Source organism: Callithrix jacchus, chromosome 16, assembly GCF_049354715.1.
Source record: "Callithrix jacchus isolate 240 chromosome 16, calJac240_pri, whole genome shotgun sequence".
Taxonomy (NCBI): domain Eukaryota; kingdom Metazoa; phylum Chordata; class Mammalia; order Primates; family Cebidae; genus Callithrix; species Callithrix jacchus.
The window spans coordinates 78,165,043-78,186,799 of record NC_133517.1 but is presented as its reverse complement, the minus strand read 5'-3'; the positions used below and the strand labels follow the sequence as shown (position 1 = coordinate 78,186,799).

The window sequence follows — 21,757 nt, the reverse complement described above, 5'->3', positions numbered from 1 at the left end:
TGTGGTTTTCTTATGCGTGGGATTCAGCCAAGTCATACCTTTCTGGTCTGCGGAGACCAAGTGAACATAACAAACCTATGTTAAACCACAAAGAAGATCAGTTGTTTTAGGAATGTGTAGCAATTTAATACCTGCAACTCGGAATATATTTGAGGACTTCTGGTGTGTACCCAGTACACCTAAAGATGGGTTAAGAAGATAGGAGGTCACCGAGTCTCAGGGGAAGACTGATACCTACTTCTGGGAGGTTTTTACCTTTGTAGCGTCTGGAAGCAGAGGTAGTCTTTTTGTTAGAGCTTGAGGTTTGAAGTCATAAGCACTGACTTAGTTTCTTAAATTTCAAATTGAGGAGCATTTGGCTGTTTTATATATAATTATTGGACTTTTAAAAACACTAGAAAGCAGTGGAAGGTAGTGATAGGGAAGGGGTCAGAATGTGGATTCAGATCCAAGATGATGAGAACAACGTGGGCGAAACATATGATTGTTCTGAATACCTTTCTTCACAGTGTGTACTCTGCAGTTGCTACGGCATTTATCATCTGTTCTCTGTCAGATTTAACCATGTTTGTGCTCTGCTTTTTACCTCCAAAAATGTGGCCGCCTCCAGTGTCATCACTACTAAACAGGAATGCTGATAATTAAACTGTTTTTGCAAATACTCTAAGCTCACTAATGCCCAGAATTAGATGAAGTGAATAGTCTGAGCATCGGTAATCTCAGTTTTTTAAGTTCAGTTTTTTCGTTGGATCCAAGTTGGGAAGCTCAAGAAGAAAAGAGCTTTTGTCAAAAGGAAATCACAAAGTAGGGAATAACTGAGTTAAGGCCAGAGTGACCTGTACACCAGTATGACGGTCTCAAAATGAGAAACGTGGCTCTCCAAAGTCGGCTCCATTATATTCTTTCCCCCGTCCTCTCTCTTGCAAAGCGAGCCTAGATTTCACAGAATCTCAGACCTAGGGATGTATCATATGTATGTATGTGGGTGAGAGAGAGGGGGTGTTCATACACTTCTTCCTTCTCCCCTTTCCATGCAGCAACACCCCACAAATCAGGAGGTGAATCTGACCCCCGCTCATGTGGCACTTAGTTTCCTTTCCAAGCCTTTGACCTGTTTGAAGAGCTGTAATTCTGAGTACATTAAGAACAGTTCATCTATACTGTTTTACAATACAGCCTCTGCTGTCAAAGCCTTGGTCTGTCTCGAAAGCTTCCTTTGAAGCCTGCCTCCCCTGCCTACCTTTCCACATTCTTCCCGTTGTATTTTTTTCTCCCCTCTCCCAGCCTCTCAGCGCACACTGTGTTGAGCTCTTTTTATAGCACCCCCCACAATCTGCTCCTGAATCCATTTAATGGTGTCTCTTTCTTCCTTATTTCAAGCTCCTGGAGATGGAACCTTGCCTTTTTTGTTTTTTTCTTGAGTGTTCTTCTACAGTGCCTAGCAGTAGGTTTGGGGCTGGCCTGTTTGAGATCCAGTCTGGGTTTAGTCAATGCTGTGTTTAATTCCAAAAGATCACATAGCCTCCTCTTTAGAGGTGTGAATGTTTCATAATCCCTAACTCATTATGTTTATGTATTTGGCTCTGCCTGCCCCTAATAAACAGCAGACAATTGCTTTTTGTTATCCTTTATATTTGCACATAAGTTCTCAGGAAATAACCCACAAGAGCTATTTAATAATGAGGTATGCTTCTTAAACTAAAGTTTTGTAGGTTATTCTTTGTGGGAGAGTAAGAAAATGCTACAAGAAGAAAGTGGGGAAAAAGGAAAGATTGATCTACGAAAGACATTCTTATCACCGTCAGGTATTTATTTGATAATATATAAAAGTGGATAATCTTTTTTAGGAACAAGTTTGTTCCTTCTACAGACATTGATAAGGTGGTGATTAAACTTTTAATCTGCACTGACATTCATTAGATTTATTTCATAACACTTTCTGGATCAATTGTTAATCTTTTATTTGACATTAGGACTTCAGGTATACACCACAACTACACACTTTTTAGACTGGTGATTTGATTATCTTTGCTCAAGTGATCATTTAGGCTTTCAGAAATGTTTCTTCAAAGTAGTAACAAATTATATGATTGGGCCTTTTCTTGAAGCCTGAATTAAAACTTGTTTTTAATATTCAGAGACTTGTGAAGTAAACTGGATATCTAGACACTTAAATGCAATGTACAGATGAGTATTTTTACTATTTGGAGCTCCAGCTGTTCTCATGAGCATTCGTTTGTTCACTAAGCAAATAATTGGGAGCTTGCTCTACCTCACTGTCTCTCTGGGTGGGTGTGTGTGTGTGTGAGAGAGAGAGAGAGAGAGAGAGAGAGATTCTCACTTCCTTGAGGTGTTTTCAGGGCGGGTGTGCAGGCCTAAGGTTTTGTGCTGCCAAATCTAGCCTAGTACCTGACTGATGGTTAGGAAAGGATTACTGTGTAGATTAATAAATGCTTTATATGTGCAGAGACATATAAAGCAGTATGTTCCCAAGAAGGCCTGGTAGCGATCGAGAGCCAAAGGGATTTAATTACAGTGTATCTCATTGATGTAACAAAGCCCTAACAGGGAGGTTGCCCAGAGGAGGGAGGCATAACTGAGCTAAGGGTGGATCTCAGGAAAAAATGTTGTAAATGATGTGTTCATGATTAGATATGAGTGGGAGTATCTCAAGTACACATAGGGAGGGAATGGCATTCACAGCCAACAAGTAACAGGCTACTTTGACGTGAAAGATCTTTGTCGTGGAACTGTGGATTTTTTTCTCCCTGTAATACAAAATGTGAGGGCATAGTAGCAAGAGACATGGATGAAAAAGACATGTCAGATCACAAATGGCTTGGAATACCATGCAAAGAATGCATAGTATGGAGGAGACCAATGGTGACAAATGCATAAAACTCTATCTTCACCCCGTTTCTCCTGCGGTATTCTCCGGTGTTCTCTCAAGCCTAGTGACTCATGCCAGAAATCTGGGTATTTTCCTAATCTGTTCTTTTTCTGTTGTGTCCCACATCTGATCACTTACCAATTATTATGTCTACTTTTAAATGTTTCTCTAATCTAATCCTTTCTCTCTGTCCTCAGTGTTCTGATTCTTATACTCTGTTGGTATGACAGCCTCCTGTGTGGCTCCCCTGCCATCCACCCTTTCCTCCCCAGTTCATTCTCACATTCTAGCCAGAGAGAAATTTCTAAAGGCAAATCTTGACCCTGCTAGTTTCTGCTCAAGATGATGCTGGCTTTGCAGTCACCCTTAGATGAAGTGCAGTTCCTTGTCCTCAGCTTTGGCACCTCCTTGCCCAGTCTCCAGTGCCGTTTTCACCAATCCCCACCCGCGCATGCCCCTCCTGTCTTGCTGGGCTTTGTTCTTCATCTGTGCCGGGCTCCTCTCAGCTCCCACCCTGGAACCCGCTTTCCTCTCTGCTTTATGCCATAGCACTGTGCTTTGGATTGTTGCTTCTAGGAAGTATTTACTTTCTTTTCAAATACGGATTTAGAGCCCTTGCTGTGTGGACCTGCAGTGCCCAGTATTTGCCCAATTGTCACATTTATGAAGCAGCTTTATAATCACGTGCTTGTCTTTTTCCTCTAATAGACTGTGAGTTCGGTAGTGACAAAAACCAAGAGTAACCTGTTTACCACTTGATTCCCAGCACCTGGCATAATGCTTGAGATGTAGTAGGTATTTATTATTAGATCCACAGATATGTGAAGTACTTATTCCAGTGTCCAGCACGTAATAGATACTCAGTAAATGATGGTAGTTTTTTTGTTTACCACCGTATACAACAGCTGTAATTATTATTCTAATCATTTGTATTAACAAACTCCCTAAGAAGAAGTGCGGGCAAAAGCTGGTTTATAGTGATGTGAAGACCAGGTCAAGGAGAGGAAGTAGAAACCAAGCACAGGTGAATTTGTTAAAATGGCTGACTGAAAAAATACCTTCACTAAAAGGGTGGTAATCAGAGATTAATGAAGTTAAAGGAAGGTATTTTTCTTTTCTTTTTTTTTTTTGTAGAAAGTGATTTACTTATTTAGAGAGAGAGAAACAGGAGGAGAGAGAAAGAAATAGCTAACTCTCACACCAAGTGAGACAATCCAGAAAGATGGAATCCAGCATAGGAAAGCAGCTTCCACACTGAGTGGAAGGGAATAGAGACAAATGGAGTTTAGGAGGGGAAGACAGGCTTCCACGAGAGACTGTGGAAGGGGACCCTAGAGTGGAAATCCAGGAAAGAGAAAGATGGCTTCCACGAGAGTGTTCATGGAAGGGTACCCAAACATGGAGTCCCAAAGGAAGGTATTTTTCAATGATGAGGGAATGCTGGGCTTGTACATGGGTTAAAGAAGAGAGTCCAACCTGAAGATACAGTTGTGGAGTCAGATCAGTCCTCCAAGTAGGAGGATTGGTCTCGCATCTAAAAATAGAAGGCATCTTGCATAATAAGGAGAAAATAGAAAGGGTGGGGTTGCTGCAATATGTGCAGGGGTCTGGGGAAGAAAATAAAAGCATCACTGAGGGTAACACAAGCATGTTTAATTATGTTGCATCAAAGATATCTTTTAAGCAAAGCAATTACCCTCTGCTTTTTTTCTTTCAGCTGTTCGGGGGTCTCGTCTGGATTTTGGTGGCCTCCTCCAATGTTCCTCTACCTCTGCTACAAGGATGGGTCATGTTTGTGTCCGTGACGGCATTTTTCTTTTCGCTCCTCTTTCTCGGCATGTTCCTCTCTGGCATGGTGACCCAAATTGATGCCAACTGGAACTTTCTGGTAAGGGCTTTTTAAGTCTGTTGCAAGAAGATGAAGAAACCTACATCCCATTCTGTTCTGAAAAGCCAGAGTCCTAGTTCTGTCTGTTGCCTCTAATGTCCTCAATGGACAACAGGGCCCCAGTTTGTGAAATCTCTGTGTTACACACAGAGATGTTTCTGTACACAAACAGAAATAATTGTTACTCCTATAGCTTAGATGACTCTTAAAAACTGTTTCATTTCATACAGCAAATGAATGGCATTACAATTTTTAAAAATTTGTTATACTTTAAGTTATGAGGTACATATGCAGAAAATGAAGGTTTGTTATATAGATATACATGTGCCATGGTAGTTTGCTGCATCCATCACCCTGTCGCCTACATTAGGTATTTCTCCTAATGCTATTCCTCCCCAATCCCCCCACAGCCTTCTAGCCCTCCCCAAACCCCCTACCCATCTCCTCCACCCCCCAACAGACCCCAGTGTATGATGGTCCTTTCCCTGTATATGTGCCACATTTTCTTTATCCAGTCTATCTCTGATGGGCATTTGGGTTGGTTCCAACTCTTTGCTATTGTGAACCCTGCTGCAATAAACAGGTGTGGGCAGGTGTCTTTATAATAGAATGACTTATATCTTTTGGGTGTATACCTAGTAATGGGATTGCTAGATCAAATGGTATTTCCAGTTCTAGATCTCTGAGGAATCACCACACTGTCTTCCACAATGGTTGAACTAATTTACACTCCCACTAACAGTGTAGAAGTGTTCCTATTTCTCCGCATCCTCTCCAGCATCTGTTGTCTTCTGATTTTTTAATGATCGCCATTCTAACTGTCATGAAATGGTATCTCAGTGTGATTTTGATTTGCGTTTCTCTAATGACCAGTGATGATGATCTTTTTTTATGTTTGTTGGCAGCCTAAATGTCCTCTTTTGAGAAGTGTCTTTTCATATTCTTCACCCACTTTTTATGGGATTGTTTTTCTCTTGTAAATCTGTTTAAAGTTCTTTGTAGATTCTGGATGTTAGCCTTTTGTCAGATGAATAGATTGCAAAATTTTTTCCCCATTCTGTTGGTTGCCAGTTCACTCTAATGATAGTTTCTTTTGCTGTGCAGAAGCGCTTTAGTTTAATTATACCCATTTGTCTATTTAGGCTTTTGTTGCCATCGCTTTTGGTGTTTTAGTCGTGAAGTCCTTGCCCATGCCTACACCCTGAATGGTATTGCCTAGGTTTTCTTCTAGGGTTTTTATGGTGTTAGGTTTTATGTTTAAATCTTTAATCCATCTTGAGTTAATTTTTGTATAAGGTATAAGGAAGGGGTCCAGTTTCAGTTTTCTATATAGGGCTAGCCAGTTTTTCCAACACCATTTATTAAATAGGGAATCCTTTTCCCTTTGTTTTTGTCACGTTTGTCAAAGATCGGATGGTTATAGATTTGTGGCATTATTTCTGAGGCCTCTGTTCTGTTCCATTGATCTATATCTCTGTTTTGGTATCAGTACCATGCTGTCTTGACTACTGTAGCCTTGTAGTATAGTTTGTTTGAAGTCAGGTAGTCGATGCCCCCAGCTTTTTTTTTTTTTTTTTTTTGGCTTAGGATTTTCTTAGCTATGCTCGCTCTTTTGTGGTTCCATATGAAGTGTAAGGTGGTTTTTATTTTTTTCTAATTCTGTGAAGAAAGTCAATGTTAGCTTGATGGGGATTGTTATTTAGTCATTTTTTTAATTGCATGGCTTGCTTTTGATAGTTTGGTAACATATTTTATACACTCTCTCCCAGGAAAACTTTTTAGCCATGTATATAATGGAATTGTCACAAGTTGGTAACAATTTTTAATTGCTGCATTCTGGAACTGTTGGCTCAAAAATAATAGTTTCCCCCTTTGATAATAGTTTATTACCACTTTGTGCCATGCTTGAAGGAAGCAAGAATGCATTTTGATAAAGAACTTATTTTTTAGATATATTTGTTGTAGGATATTGAGTTTACTATTTCTTCTAGTTTTTAAGAAATTAAATTTACAGTCATGATTGATGGCTTCAGTAGTTTTTCCTGAGCTTTCTAGCTTTGAGTATAGTGAAGTAAAATATAATATCTAAAAACAGATATAAAGTGCTAAATACTTGCCTCATTGTATTCCAGGCAAATAATGAGGTTTTGGTTTTGAAATAGTTTTTCTGTATTTGTGTGTGGGTGGAGAGGAAAAAATACCATTTTTGTTGAACTTTAAACAGAAGATATAAATTTATACTCTCCTTTGTATAGGAAAGGTACTAAGGAAAGAGATGTTTTTTAAAAAATAGAGCTATTTAAAAGTCCTATGCAGCTACACGTTTCCCTTTATTCCCCCATAGAATAACTGGCACACATTTGGTCATTTGCCTGTTATGGACATCACTTAATATATTTTCAGTTTTTAATTTTTTTTATTTCAAGAGCTTGTAGGGTATAAGTGATTCTGTATTACATGGATGAATTGCATAGTGGTGAAATCTGAGATGTTAGTGTACCAGTCCCCTGAGTAGTAGTATACATTGTACCCAATATGTAGTTTGTTTTTTTTTAACCCCTCCCTCCCCTCTCCTCACCCTACAGTGCCATAGCTTAGCTCCCACTTACAACTGAGACCATACAGTATTTGGTTTTCAAATAAGTGAGTTACTTAGAATAACAGGCTTCAGCTCCATCCACTGCTTAATATCCTACATGTCCTCTATTCTTCTCATTTTTACAAATGAGAAAACTAAGATTCAAAATGGGTGTCTTCCTTTTTTTCTTGCTGTTAATGTAAATTAGCATCCCCCTATATACAATGCAGCTTTTTTTTAACTAGTAGATGGAAGTTTGACCCTGAACTGAAAAGCAATGCATGGGCTTAAGACAAGAATGTGGGATATAGTCACTTGTGGAGAAAAAATAAACAAAAACCAAGCTATGCTTGAGGCTGAGGTTGCCCAAGGAAAATGGGAACACAAGTGGGTAGTGCTCTGGGGTGTGTGTGAGCATCGAGAAGGTTGGTGGAAGAGCAAGAGCACATGAAGGTGACTAAGAAAGAGGCTGGGTTCGTCTGTTAATAAGTGGAGGCCAGGGGCCTAGGGCAGAGGTTCACAAATGGTGGTCCTGGCCAGACGAGCAGCAGCATCTGGAGACATGTCAGAAATGGACATTCTCAGGTTCCACTCTGAGCTGCTAAGTCAGAAACTCTGGGAGTAGGACTCAGCTGTCTGTTTAAACAAGCTCTCCAGGTGGTTCTGATGCAGGCTAACATTTGAGAACCACTGGCTTAGCAGAAATGATGTGAGCTGTCAAATGTCATGAGTGAGCCTTGTGGAAGAACTTCTTACACAAATTAGAATGATACATTCAGGATGGCCAAATACAAATATGGGTAGAGCTCTCCAGAAGTTGGGAATATTTACTGAGTAGTAAGCACTATATGAGGCCCTGGGAATACAATTGTGAAAAACAGGTCCAGTAGTCACTCTAAGAGTTTGTTGTAGTAGACAACATAAGTAAAGAAATTGTTACATAATTAATGCATTAATTAATGTTATGTTAGTAGCCAAAAAGCAAAAGCCTAGCATGTGAAAACAACGTATGTGTCATCTCAGATCCACTGCGAAGCAGACTCTAAGATGGATTTAGAAGTACAAGAGTTTTGGTTTGGGCTTTTTGTGCATTTTGTTGTTGTTACTGTTTGAGGGAAAGGGGAGATAACACTTGTAAAAGAAAATAAAGGAAGATAAGGAAGAAAACCCAGATTGATATACTCCACAAATGCTTGACCACATCAGTATAAAGCTTCAGAGCATGGCCAATCCTTCAAGAGTTTTGTGTTGGGCACAAGTGGCCAAGCGCTAGTATCTCCACTGTGCTGTCTGTCAGTAGTGGGGTTGTGGGGATATCCTAGAAGAATGTGGCCTTGGCTCACCCATTGTAGCAGATCCCAAATCCACTGAGGCTGGAGGCCATCAGCTACCTGCACTCCTCACAGCTCAATATCAATTTCTTTCTTGATGGAAAATGTGTGCAGTGCACAACTAGATGCAACAGGTTATTTTCTTTTTTTTGAGTTGGAGTTTTGCTCTTGCTGCCCAGGCAGGAGTGCAATGGCATGGCCTCGGTCCACAGCAACCTCTGCCACCCAGGTTTAAGTGATTCTCCTGCCATGGCCTCCAGAGTAGCTGGGATTACAGGCATGTACCACCACATCCAGCTAGTTTTTTATATTTTTAGTAGAGATGGGGTTTCTCCAATGTTGGTCAGGCTGATCTCAAACTCATGACCTCAGGTGATCCACCACCTTGGCTTCCCACAGTGCTGGGATTACAGGTGTGAGCCACTGTGCCCAGCTTTTTTTTTTTTTTTTTTTTTTTTTTTGATACAGAGTCTTGCACTGTCGCCTGGGCTGGACTGGAGTGCAGTGGCGCGATCTCAGCATACTGCAACCTCTGCCTCCCCGGTTCACATGATTCTCTTGCCTCAGCCTCCCAAGTAGCTGGAATTACAGGTGCACACCACCACACCTGGCTAATTTTTTCTGTTTTTAGTAAAGACAGGTTTCACTATGTTGGCCAGGCTGGTTTTGAACTCCTCTCATGATCCATCCACCTTGGTCTCCCAAAATGCTGGGATTATAGGCATGAGCCACAGCGCCCAGCCCAAAGTTTCTTTTTAATTTTTTATTTTTTTGAGACAGAGTCTTGCTCTGTTGCCACACTGGAGTGCAGTGGTGCGACCTTGGCTCACTGCAACCTCTGCCTCCTGGGTTCAAGCAATTCTTCTGCCTCAGGCTTCCAAGTAGCTGGGACTATAGGCATGCTCCACCATGCCTGGATAGTTTTTGTATTTTTAGTAGAGATGGGGGGGTCCACCATGTTGACCAGGATGGTCTCGATCTCTTGACCTCATGATCTGTCCACCTCAGCCTCCCAAAGTGCAGGTGTGAGCCACGGTGCCCAGCCTCAGTCTCTCCTTTCATAATGTAGATCCATTTCTCCATATGCCTCTGGGGAGTTGCTCCTCTGGGGTTCCAGCATACCTTTCTTCCTGAGGAAAGAATTAGAGAGGTTAGAGGGATACATGACAGCTCCTTTCACTAGAGTTGGTCTCACGGCCAACTGGTACTTACCTTCTTCATCTTCCACTGACTGTTTTACACTCCTCTTCTCAGCTTTTCTGTCTGCTGGTCTCAGTGGTTTCCGGGTGGTGAATCCAAACTTTCATTCCTGAGAGAGTAAGAGCCCCTGGTAACCACATCTGCTTCAGGCCAGCATTGCTACACTTGTTTTTAATCACAGTAGGCACAGAGGGCTTCCAAGAAGCCCTCAAGGAGGTCACCTGAGTTCCACATATAATTCCCCTCACCCTGCAGTGGCACATACACTGCGGCAACACGTGCTCCTTACTGCCGTCCTGACTTCCAGCAGCTCTGTTTTCTCTTGATGATTAGGGGCAGCTACCTTTGTCAAATGGTAACTCCTCTTCCTGCCTTTGTGTCCCTGGACAGAAGAGTCCAAAATGGCCAAGGAGTAGCCATAGCTTGTAGCTCAGTGGGACCATTGCTGTATCCTCTATGAATAATACCCCTTTGGGGACAGGGACCCCAACCAGGAACAGCCTAGAGTTGTAGGGACAGAAATCATAAAGAATTTCAGCAGGTTATTATAAGTGATGACAAGTGGAGAAACTCTTGCTTTCACCCCGAAGTTTCCATTCTTCCAATGGGGACACAATAACATGTAAGGAACTCTTCTTCAGTATATTGACTGCATCCTAAAGGATGGCTCCCATCCTCACAGACTATGCTCCAATCTTCATCCAGACATTCCTCTGTGCTATCAGGCCAGGCCAGCAACTGCTAGGTGGTACAGTATGAGATCCAGCCCATGGGTGGGCAACTTCTAGGTGGTACAGTATGTGATCCAGCCCATGGGTGGGCAACTTCTAGGTGGTACAGTATGTGATCCAGCCCATGGGTGGGCAACTTCTAGGTGGTACAGTATGTGATCCAGCCCATCAGTGGGCAACTTCTAGGTGGTACGGTATGTGATCCAGCCCATGGGTGGGCAGCTTCTAGGTGGTACAGTATGTGATCCAGCCCATGGGTGGGCAACTTCTAGGTGGTACAGTATGTGATCCAGCCCATCAGTGGGCAACTTCTAGGTGGTACGGTATGTGATCCAGCCCATGGGTGGGCAGCTTCTAGGTGGTACAGTATGTGATCCAGCCCATGGGCGGGCAACTTCTAGGTGGTACAGTATGTGATCCAGCCCATCTGTGGGCAACTTCTAGGTGGTACAGTATGTGATCCAGCCCATGGGCGGGCAGCTTCTAGGTGGTACAGTATGTGATCCAGCCCATGGGCGGGCAGCTTCTAGGTGGTACAGTATGTGATCCAACCATGGGTGGGCAACTTCTAGGTGGTACAGTATGTGATCCAGCCCATCTGTGGGCAACTTCTAGGTGGTACAGTATGTGATCCAGCCCATGGGCGGGCAGCTTCTAGGTGGTACAGTATGTGATCCAACCATGGGTGGGCAACTTCTAGGTGGTACAGTATGTGATCCAGCCCATCGGTGGGCAGCTTCTTGGTGGTACAGTATGTGATCCAGCCCATGGGTGGGCAACTTCTAGGTGGTACAGTATGTGATCCAGTCCATCTGTGGGCAACTTCTAGGCGGTACAGTATGTGATCCAGCCCATGGGCGGGCAACTTCTAGGTGGTACAGTATGTGATCCAGCCCATGGGTGGGCAGCTTCTAGGTGGTACAGTATGTGATCCAACCATGGGTGGGCAACTTCTAGGTGGTACAGTATGTGATCCAGCCCATACATGGGCAGCTTCTAGGTGCTACAGTATGTGATCAAGCCCATGGGCGGGCACCCGTTTCCACTTCTGCTTTGCTGAGAAGTGGTTTCCTTGGTCAGAGATTGGAATGCCTGTGAATTGGGCACTCTGTAAATCCTTGTATATAGCTGGTGGCTCAAGCTCTGGGAGAGAGAAAAGCAAATTCATAAATCTGCACCCTAGGTAATTCTGTTTTTGTCAGAATAACCATTATGCATGTCTGTTTTTGAGAGTGAAATATTTTGCCCTCCAAGAAGGTAGGAGCTCGGTTTTCATTCACTTACTAAAGGTGACTGGTTGGTGGTCCCCTTGAGAATAATACCTTATCAGGAGCTCAGAGTCGGTCTCTGTTGCTGGCAGGTTCAACATTCAGAGGAAGCAGTGGGTAGATCAGCTTTGGCAATAAGGATTCCATACTCTTGGGCCTTTCCATGGCCATTTTCTCTGACTATGGGTACTCTGTTTATGTGCCCACAATGCCAGGTATGAGGTGGTTGATGACAAAGGCTTGCTGACATCAACTAGAAGGGTCCTTTTGTCTATACAGCATTCTAAAGTGATGCTTCTGGTAAGCATTACCAAATGACAGAAAGATGGTTACATTTCATGCCTAGTCCCTTCCTTGTCCCTCAAGCAGTGATCTCTTTTATCCTATGGCCCTGACAAGTGCAGTAGGCTATTTGCTATGGACCATAAGTCTATATAATCTCTCTGTGGGGTTTTTTTTTTTTTTTTTGAGACAGAGTTTTGCTCTGTCACCCAGGCTGGAGTGTGGTGGCAGGATCTCTGCTCACTGCAACCTCCATCTCCCGGCTTCATGCAATTCTCCTGCCTCAGCCTTCTGAGTAGCTGGGATTACAGACATGTCCAGCTAATGTTTGTATTTTCAATAGAGATGGGCTTTCGCCATGTTGCCTAGGTTGGTCTCGAACTTCTGACCTCAAGTTATTCACCACCTCGGCCTCCCAAAGTGCTAGGATTAGGCATGAACCACTACAGCCAGCCATAGGCCACTTTCCTTTCTAAGCGAAGTGTGTGACATGTGTCATCACTCAGCTCCACCCATTGGGAAAATATTCCCTAACCACTGTCTTTCAAAGCCAACTCTAAATGTGCCTATAATACACAAATAGTATAGCTGCTGTCCCTTTCCACCTTGCAACCACCCAGGAGCCCACTCTTCATAAATGAAGCTTGGGGATTTTTTCTAAGGAAACCCCTCCTTCCCTGTGGCCATAGGTATGAACTGAGGAAGGAGAGCAGTTCTACTCTGGTGGGTAACGTGAGAGTCTAGGCTACCAGCTCACGCAGTTAACTCTTGTCTGGTCTTGCTCAGATCAGTATCATATGTGCCTTTACCATCACAAGGAGACAGCCTCTGGACCACCTGACTTTTTGAGTTAGTGGCTTCCGAGGAACGCAACTCAAAATAAGCAGATCTGGATGCCTGGTCACTTGGCATCTCAAAATCAAGTGTTTCTTCTCTACCAGGCTTGGCACCAGGAGCTGCTGTTCAGACTTCTCACTCTCCAGTGCAGGTTACTAGAGGCTCTAAAACTCCAGGAACCTCCATAGTAATTTTCACACTGGCATTGCCATAAATTCCACACTATATCCTTCCTCCCAACACTAAGAGTATATATGACCCTAGCCAGGTAGGATGACCCAAGTATATGGAGTGAGGAGCGCAAGAAGTGTATTAGGAAGTAACACCTATAAGAGATGAAAGGGGAAGAAACAGGATTGGACAGGAAAGCCTTGAAACTGCAATTTAATTCGGATACTCCTGAAAAGTAGGGCGGAAGAAGTAACATTGGCAGGAATAGAGAGAGATGGGAAGGGGCAAGCAGTAATTGCTTGTGGGCAGAATCCTCTCTGGCAGAAACAATACCATGTGTAATGAGTAGCAATCTTGGCCAGGCGTGGTGGCTCACGCCTGTAATCCCAGCACTTTGGGAGGCCGAGGCGGGTGGATCACAAGGTCAAGAGATCGAGACCATCCTGGACAACATGATGAAACCCCGTCTCTACTAAAAATACAAAAAAAAAAAAAAAAATTAACTGGGCATAGTGGTGCACGCCTGTAATCCCAGCTACTCAGGAGGCTGATGCAGGAGAATTGCCTGAACCCAGGAGGCGGAAGTTGCAGTGAGCTGAGACCGCGCCATTGCACTCCAGCCTGGGTAACAAGAGCAAAACTCCATCTCAAAAAAATAAAATAAAATAAAAAAGAGTAGCATTCTTGACCTATGAAATGCTTCCTAGAGACCAAAATGAGGCCAATGTGGCCAACAGGAAATGGTGTGTAATGGTAAAGAGGTCAAGGGATCAGATCACACCAAGAGTTGCCAGTCCTGTCACTGAATCGCTTTATTACATAATCAGCTGAATCTGAGGATTCACCTCAGTAAATTAAATGAGTGTTAAGTGATCTCAAATTTCCTCCTAATTTTTCTAAGATCCAGCTTCATTTCATTTAGCCATTAAAAGTGGTGACATTTGGATTTGGAGTTGAACCTTCGTCAGCTAGTATTTGTTGAATAACCGCATGTATTTAGCATCTCTCCTATAGATTAGACATGTGGCCAGTATGTAACACTTTTCTTAAATCTTAAGGCATTTGTGAATCAGTTTACAAATGAGAGTTATTTAATAGAAAGCACACCTTTGTAGTTTTTAACCCATGGTTGGTTAAATTTGTCCTAGCAGAGTATTTTAGATATGAGAACAATTCCTGTAAACAGTATCATTTGCTGTATGGCATTTACAAAGGCAGTACAATGCTCTCCTTTGTAATATTGCTATGCCACTAATAGAAATCAATAATAGGTTTGATAGGAAAGAAAGTGGACTTCAAAGGGAACCCTTGCACACTGTTGGTAGGAACGTAAATTAGTACAGTCATTATGGAGAACGGTGTGGAAGTTCCTCAAAAAGTTAAAAATAGAACTACCATATGATCTAGCAATCCCACACCCGGGTATATATCTGAAGGAAATAAAATCAGTGAGATTTCTACATTCTCATATTCATTACAGCATTATTGATAACAGCCAAGATACAAATTCAAACCTGAGGATCTATCTGCAGATGAATGGATAAAGAAAATCCAGTATATATTTTGCAATACTAATTCAGCCTTTAAAAAGAAGGAAATCCTGTCATTTGCAATATACATGAACCTTATGTTATGTAAAGTAAGCCAGGCACAGAAAGACCACATGATCTTAAGCTGAATTTACAGAAGTAGACAGTAGAATGGTGATTCCCAAGGGATGAGCTGATGGGGGACTGTGGAAAATGTTGGTCAAAGGATACAAATTTCAGTTAGGAGAAATAAGTTCAAGAGATCTATTGTGTAGCATGATGACTATAGTTAGTAACAGTGTATTATATTCTTGAAAAATGCTAAAAGAATATATTTTAAATGTTCTCACCACAAAAAAAAGAATTATGGGAAGATATATGTATATGCTTTATTTAGCCATCCCACAATGTATAAATATTTCAAAACATGTATACAATAAATATGATTTTTGTCAAGTAAAATAATTTAAAAAAAATAAACTGAACTTTGGGACCAGACACACTACAGGTTTTTCTCCCTCCTAAAATTAATATTTACATGGCTTTAAACAGTCATTTAACTGAAAAGAAATTATTTATTTAATGGAGATAATTAATGGTGGTTATAAGGTTGAGCAATAATGCACATAAGGTATCTGATATGTGGGAACTGTTACAAACAGTAATGTGTTGATACATTAATTCAGGTAAGACCACATGAACTATAACAGTGTTAATGCTTCGCTGAATGTCAGCAACAAAGAAGCCTAACAAATGAGGTCTTATACTTCTTGTGGAAGTATATAACATGTTAGTTTTTAATGAAACAAACATGGATATATGTTATTGAATTATATATTTAATTAGTCTTCTGTATTTTCAATGGAAAATCTCTAATGATAATAACTGGTCAAAAATAGTTTATATAATTTATATGAATACATATAATAATGTTATTTAAATGCTACTTTACTTGAATTTTAAAGACAGCATATGTATGGCTTTTTTATATTATCCTAATTAACATTGATCTCTATGGGCATCTTAATCCAAATTAAAATATTATATAATTATAAAATTCAGTCTATGGAAAGGTTTGCCAATTTACCAATGTGCCAGTTAAAATGGGTTGATTTTCACTTGGATTCTAATAGTTGCTATAGAAACGTCAGGCCAAGATACACAGAGAAGGTAATTAAGATGGTTTAATTAAATGTTTTGATCTTGCTAAACCTAGCCTTCATTTGAAATACAGAATGGAAAATGTCTTATTAATTGCAGATGTCTTTTCTCTCCTCTTTTAGGATTTTGCCTACCATTTCACAGTGTTTGTCTTCTATTTTGGAGCCTTTTTATTGGAAGCAGCAGCCACATCCCTGCACGATTTGCATTGCAATACAACCATGACCCTGCAGCCGCTCCTGAGTGATAACCAGTATAACATAAATGTAGCAGCCACAGTAAGTACTCAATGAGTACTGTTCACCAGCACTTCCGCTCCACTGTCAAGGCCTCCAAGAAACTCTTCAGGCAACAGTACTCTTTAATACTAGCCGTTAATGTTAAATATATCATAGCTGTTATCTGTACAGTAACCCTGTGAGCAAAGTGCCATGATCACTTTGCTCACAGGGTTGCAGGTGATTAAACTGAAGCATAAAGAGGTTGATGTTCACATAAGACCACAGCAAGCCACCGTCTCTCATTAAGAATTGGCTAGGCCTGGTGTGTTGTGCCTGTAGTGCCACCTGTTTGGGAGGCTAAGGTGAGAAAATCTCCTGAGCCCAAGGAGGCGGAGGTTGCAGTGAGCTGAGACCACACCACTGCACTCCAGTCTGAGTGACAGACCAAGACTCGGTCGAGGGATGGGGGGGAATGGGGAGTAACCAGTATGACTAAGGAACTGTATTTTTAATATTATTTTAATAATTTTAACCACATGTGACTAGTGGCTATCATATTAGACAATAAAGGTCTGGAGTCTGAGTTTTGAGGGGTCTGCAAAAAGAACTGTGTTTTTGCTTCTTATAACTTTCAGACATGGTAAGGGATATTTCCCAGTTTGGTTCTTTAGTATTCAATAGCTGTTTGCACGTTAATTTTATTCAATGAATAGATACTGTGGGCCTACCATATATCAAGTAATTTTGCTGGCTGTTGAGGATGGGGTGGATAAGCTGCAGTTGTTGCCATTCAGGGAAGTGCAGGTGAGGAAGGGAGGCAACTATGCCAGCCATTGCAGTAGATGGTAGGCAGATGAAATGCATTCCTTGGGGCATTTATAAATTTTTAAATCATCTTTAATTCACATACTGGAGTGAATTTGTCATTTTGTATTGTATAGATAATAATTTGAAGAACTAATGTATTATTTTTGTTGTTAAAGATCACTTTTAAGATGCTAGAAGTCCAAATTTTCTGAAATAGTGTGATATTTAATATAAATATATGGCAAATTAGTGACCCTAATGTTTTATTATGTTTCCCAGGTAGCCTGTAAATAACCCAGTACTCCCCATATAGGCATTGAAATCTGTCTGGAGCAGCACTGTCTAGTAGAACTTTCTTTTTTTGTAAGTGCTGTCCAATATGTTGGCCACTAGGCTCATGTGGCTGTTGAGCAATTGAAAAGTAAGCCAAAGAGTCATGGCTCATGCCTGTGATCCCAGCACTTTGGTAGACCGAGGTGGAAGGGGACTGCTTGAGGCCAGGATTTCTGGAGCAGCCTGGTCAACATAGCAAGACCCTGTCTCTCAAAGTGGGGAAAAAAAAGAATCAAGAATTGGCCAGGCCTGGTGGCTTGTGCCTGCAGTGCTACCTGTTTGGGAGGCTGAGGTAAGAAAATCTCTTTAGCGCAGGAGGCGGAGGTTGTAGTGAGCCGGGAGCACACCTCTGCACACCAGCATGATGAAGGAACTGAAGTTTTAGTATTATTTTAACCACATGTGGCTAGTGGCTATCAGACAATAAATACCATTCTAGAGTCTGAATTTTGAGGTGTAGAAGACAAATGATTTCAAGACCCATTATAAGTTTCCCAAGTCTCTGATAGGATTTGTCAAAATTTATTGAGTGCCTACAATGAATTAGGCTGAAGGTGGGATTACAACAAAGAGTCATGGTTTTAGCTTTGAAATGTCCCATCCATGGGACATCAGATTGGGAGGCAAATTCCTTTTCCCTAATACATGTATCAAAAGCTATTGCTGTCATTTAGAAAACAATGTCTAGATTAGAAATTGTCAGAGAATCAATCAGCAGAAGAAGGGTGGAAAGAATAGCAGAAAAGCAATTAAACTGTGAAAATGATCTATAGGTGAATCCAGTATTGCTTCCCAGAGCTATAGTTTCCTCGTTAAGAACCCTTGTGCTAAACCATAATATTTATCATGTTGAACTGCTTTTGCTTTGTCTTTTAGTCTTCTATGGATCATAAACCCCAAAAGGGTGAGGACATTATCTACTCTTTGCTTATATGTACCAAATGTAGTAATATACACACAGTTGGTGTTGAAGAAATTCTCATTAAATTCTAAGAACACAGTAGAGTGCACATTTGTGCATAGGACTGTCTCCCATACGAGAGAAAGCCAACCTGATCATTCATTTCCACTTGTCTTTGTTGACTTTTAAAGTTACTTTCCATTGTCATGGAAATTATTTGATGCATCCTCAGGTTCCGAGGGTTGCTGGTTTTCTTGGCTGTGAAACCACTACATGTATAGAACTTCATGATGAATTTTTAAATATGGTGCCTGGGGGTTCACAGATACTTAATAAGTGAGCCCAGCATGTGAACAAACGTTCAATGTAAAGTTATCTATAAATGAGAAAATTAATAGGGCTAAAATATTTAAAGGAATTGGGGGGTAATTGTATGAGGGAATAAAACAGTTGTACAAGTCATCAAAAAAAATCAATATAAAATATTTTCTAAGTGTCTTTAGGAGATTGTTCAATCTTCATATGGCTGTTCTTTAGGACACTGTGTTTAAATCAGTGTTGTAAATCTGATGTGAATTTTTGTTTCTTTTTTCTTAGATTTTTGCCTTTATGACGACAGCTTGTTATGGTTGCAGTTTGGGTCTGGCTTTACGAAGATGGAGACCGTAACACTCCTTAGAAACTGGCAGTCGTGTGTTAGTTTCATTTGTCTACTTTATATTTCTGATTAATTTGGTTACCATTTTGTCCAGATGTAAAAACATTCCAAAAGTAGTTTGCTTAGGAGGGAGAGACTCTAAGCTCAAGTTTTGGTTTATTTCATGGATGGAATGTTAATTTTCTTATGAAGTTAAAAAAAAATGGCCTTTTATATTTCTCCCCTTCTTCCCTTCCTTTTTTCTTTTCTGAAAGTTTCCTTTTATGTCCATAAAATACAAACATATGGTTCATAAAAAATTAGTATACCTTTTGTCTGGTTGCTGAGTCACCTGAACCTTAATTTTAACTTTCTAAAAACACATTTCAATGTTCCCACTGACCTCCATATTTTAGCGTGAAACAGGAAACGGTACACTTTGAGAATGGGCCAGATGGCAAATAGTTGTGCTTCATGGGCCATACAGTCTGTCACAACTATTCATTTCTGCTGTTGTAGCATGAAAGCAGCTATTGACAATACAGAAATGAATGAGTGTGGTTATGTTCTAAAGAAACTTTATAAAAACAAGGGGAGTCTGGGTTTAACCTTGTGGGCTAATGTTTATCGACAAACTGGTGTAAAACAACCCATCATGAAAACGTATAAACCTAACTAGACAAGCCACATAATACTTAGCCTCATTATTGCAATAATCACATTGCCTTTGTGTTAATAGTCAAATGCTTACCTTTGGAGGGGCGTATAGTTTCTCAAACTGTCTCAGGCAGAGTCCTGAATATAGGAAAAAGTAATTTATGAAGTAAACTTGAGTTGCTTAATCAAACTAATGATCTAACAACTGAGCAAGATTCTCATCTGAGAGTCTTTAAAATGGGATCCCCAGAGACCATTAATCACTACTGGAACTGCTATCTAGCTACTCATGTCTGTCTTGTAATTTATTTATGCTTCAGAATACAGTTGTTTTCCCTGTGCATGAATAGACCCATATTTGTGTGTGGAATGTGAAGCTTTTCCAAATAGACCTCTAAGAATAATTAAATTTTTACTTCTAATTATTTTGCATTACTTTGAGTTAAATTTGAATAGAGTATTACATATAAAGTTGTAGATTCTTGTATGTTTTTATATTAGCCCAAACATCTATACTGTTTTTGCATTGGTGACCGAAAGACAAAATCAGTTTTATAAGGATAGCCAGGAACAAAAACTATTTCTGGCTGAATAGCATAGAAAAGTATTTTAACCTACCTGTAGAGATCCTGGTCATGGAAAGGTGCCAAAATGCTTTGAATGGAAGAACAAGTTAGAGTGAGGCCACAGTTCGCACCACATTAAGGTTTTTGTATTGCTCTGCTCTTTCAGCCTTTTACTTTCTGGCTGAAGCATCCCCTTGGAGTGCCACGTGTAAGTCGGGCTATTAGAGTTCATGAACGTAGAACAACTGTGAATGAGTGGCACGATCAGTACTTAATGATTAAGTGTTACTTGTCTAATAATCCTCTAGAAAGAACCCTGTTAAAGCCTGGTTTGTGATTAAAGACAGAAGACATGAGGGGAACAAGAAGGCTTGAGGAAATCAGGCATATGACTTTATACTTACGTCAGATCTTTTAATATTCTACTTCCTTGGTTTTCCTAGCTACATACCACACACCTAAACCTGTATTATGAATTACTTATGTCATAAATGTGCCATAAGGATATATAGTCCATTCTAGTTGGAATTGTTTAGTCTGCTAAAATTTAGTTGTGAAATTTTATTTTTGTTTCCCAGGTATAGCAAGCTTATGTTTGGTGGCATTAAAGTGATTTCTTTAAAATGCTTTGGTGGCACTTTTGTAAGTAGATTGCTTCTAGATTGTTACAAACCAAGACTAAGACACATCTGTGAATATTTAGATTTGTAGATTAATTGCATTCTAGATTTGTGAGTTGAATGACAAAGCAGTTGAACAAAAATTATGAAATTTAAAAATTTTACATATCTTAGTTGTAAAAATGAGAAAGTGTTGGTTGGTTTTAAAATCTGGTGACTCCATGATGAAAAGAAATTTATTTTATACGTGTTATGACTAATAAAGTATTCCTTTGATAATCTTTGTGGTCATCTAGTTATTGTACCATTTACTTTGAAATTCAATTAAAGGTTTAATATAAACAGAGCTTCTAGACTTACAATGTATAAAAAGTTCTGCTTAAAATATTTCTGTGCAAAAGAGTCTCTCAGGAATTGTCAGAAAGTCTTGTTTCTTTGATGAAGGTGAAAAAGGTAAGTCTTTGAAAGTAATGTTGCAAAGGAAGTTTAAATGAGAATTCTGTTTTGCCGAGTGCAGCGACTTATGCCTATAATCCCAGTATTTGGGAAGCTGAGTCAGGAGGATCACTTGAGCTTAGGAATTCAAGACCAATCTGGGCAATATAGTGAGACTTCATCTCTACAAAAAAATAAAAAAAAATAAAAAATTAGCTGAGCACATGCTGGCACGTGCCTCTAGTCCCAGCTACTTGGGAAACTGAGGTGGGAGGATTGCTTGAGCCCAGGTAGAGGCTGCAGCCTGGGTAACAAGAGTGAGACCCTGTCTCACCAAAAACAAACATATATATTATAAATTATATAAATTTATAATATATATAACCATATAATTTTATATATATACACATATATAACTATCCATGCCAAAAAGAGAGAATTCTGTTTTATTTAAAAAGCATTCATACTATGTTTTATATATTCCAAGCATTTTTTTTCAAATATTACTTCATATATTCCTCCTCATAACAACCCTATGGGGTGTATAATCTTTTCCCATTTTAAAGCCTTAGAGACTGAAACACAGATGTTAAGAAACACCCAGTGCTACCTACCTAGCAAGTGAGAAAGCTGGAATGTAAACCCTGGCAGTCTAACTCCAAAGTGCAGACTCTTAATTTCTGTTTACCTCAGTTCACCCAGATTTTACATACA

At 40.3% G+C, this 21,757-nt stretch overlaps 1 protein-coding gene across 2 annotated transcripts in view; it reads left to right on the top strand.

The window, feature by feature from the left end:
- The window catches only part of MAL2 (mal, T cell differentiation protein 2), a 29,960-nt gene extending 9,073 nt beyond the window's left edge, over nucleotides 1–20,887 (top strand). Inside the window, exons 2-5 of one of the 2 annotated variants that reach the window (XM_035276574.3) lie at nucleotides 4,608–4,778; nucleotides 15,989–16,144; nucleotides 18,104–18,131; nucleotides 18,726–20,887. In XM_035276574.3, coding sequence (XP_035132465.2) covers nucleotides 4,608–4,778; nucleotides 15,989–16,144; nucleotides 18,104–18,131; nucleotides 18,726–18,859 — 489 coding nt within the window. In that variant the 3' untranslated portion in view covers nucleotides 18,860–20,887. The remainder of the gene's footprint in view (nucleotides 1–4,607; nucleotides 4,779–15,988; nucleotides 16,145–18,103; nucleotides 18,132–18,725) is intronic. The other variant, XM_002759269.6, reaches the window with a different exon arrangement.
- Nucleotides 20,888–21,757: the final 870 nt, after the last annotated feature.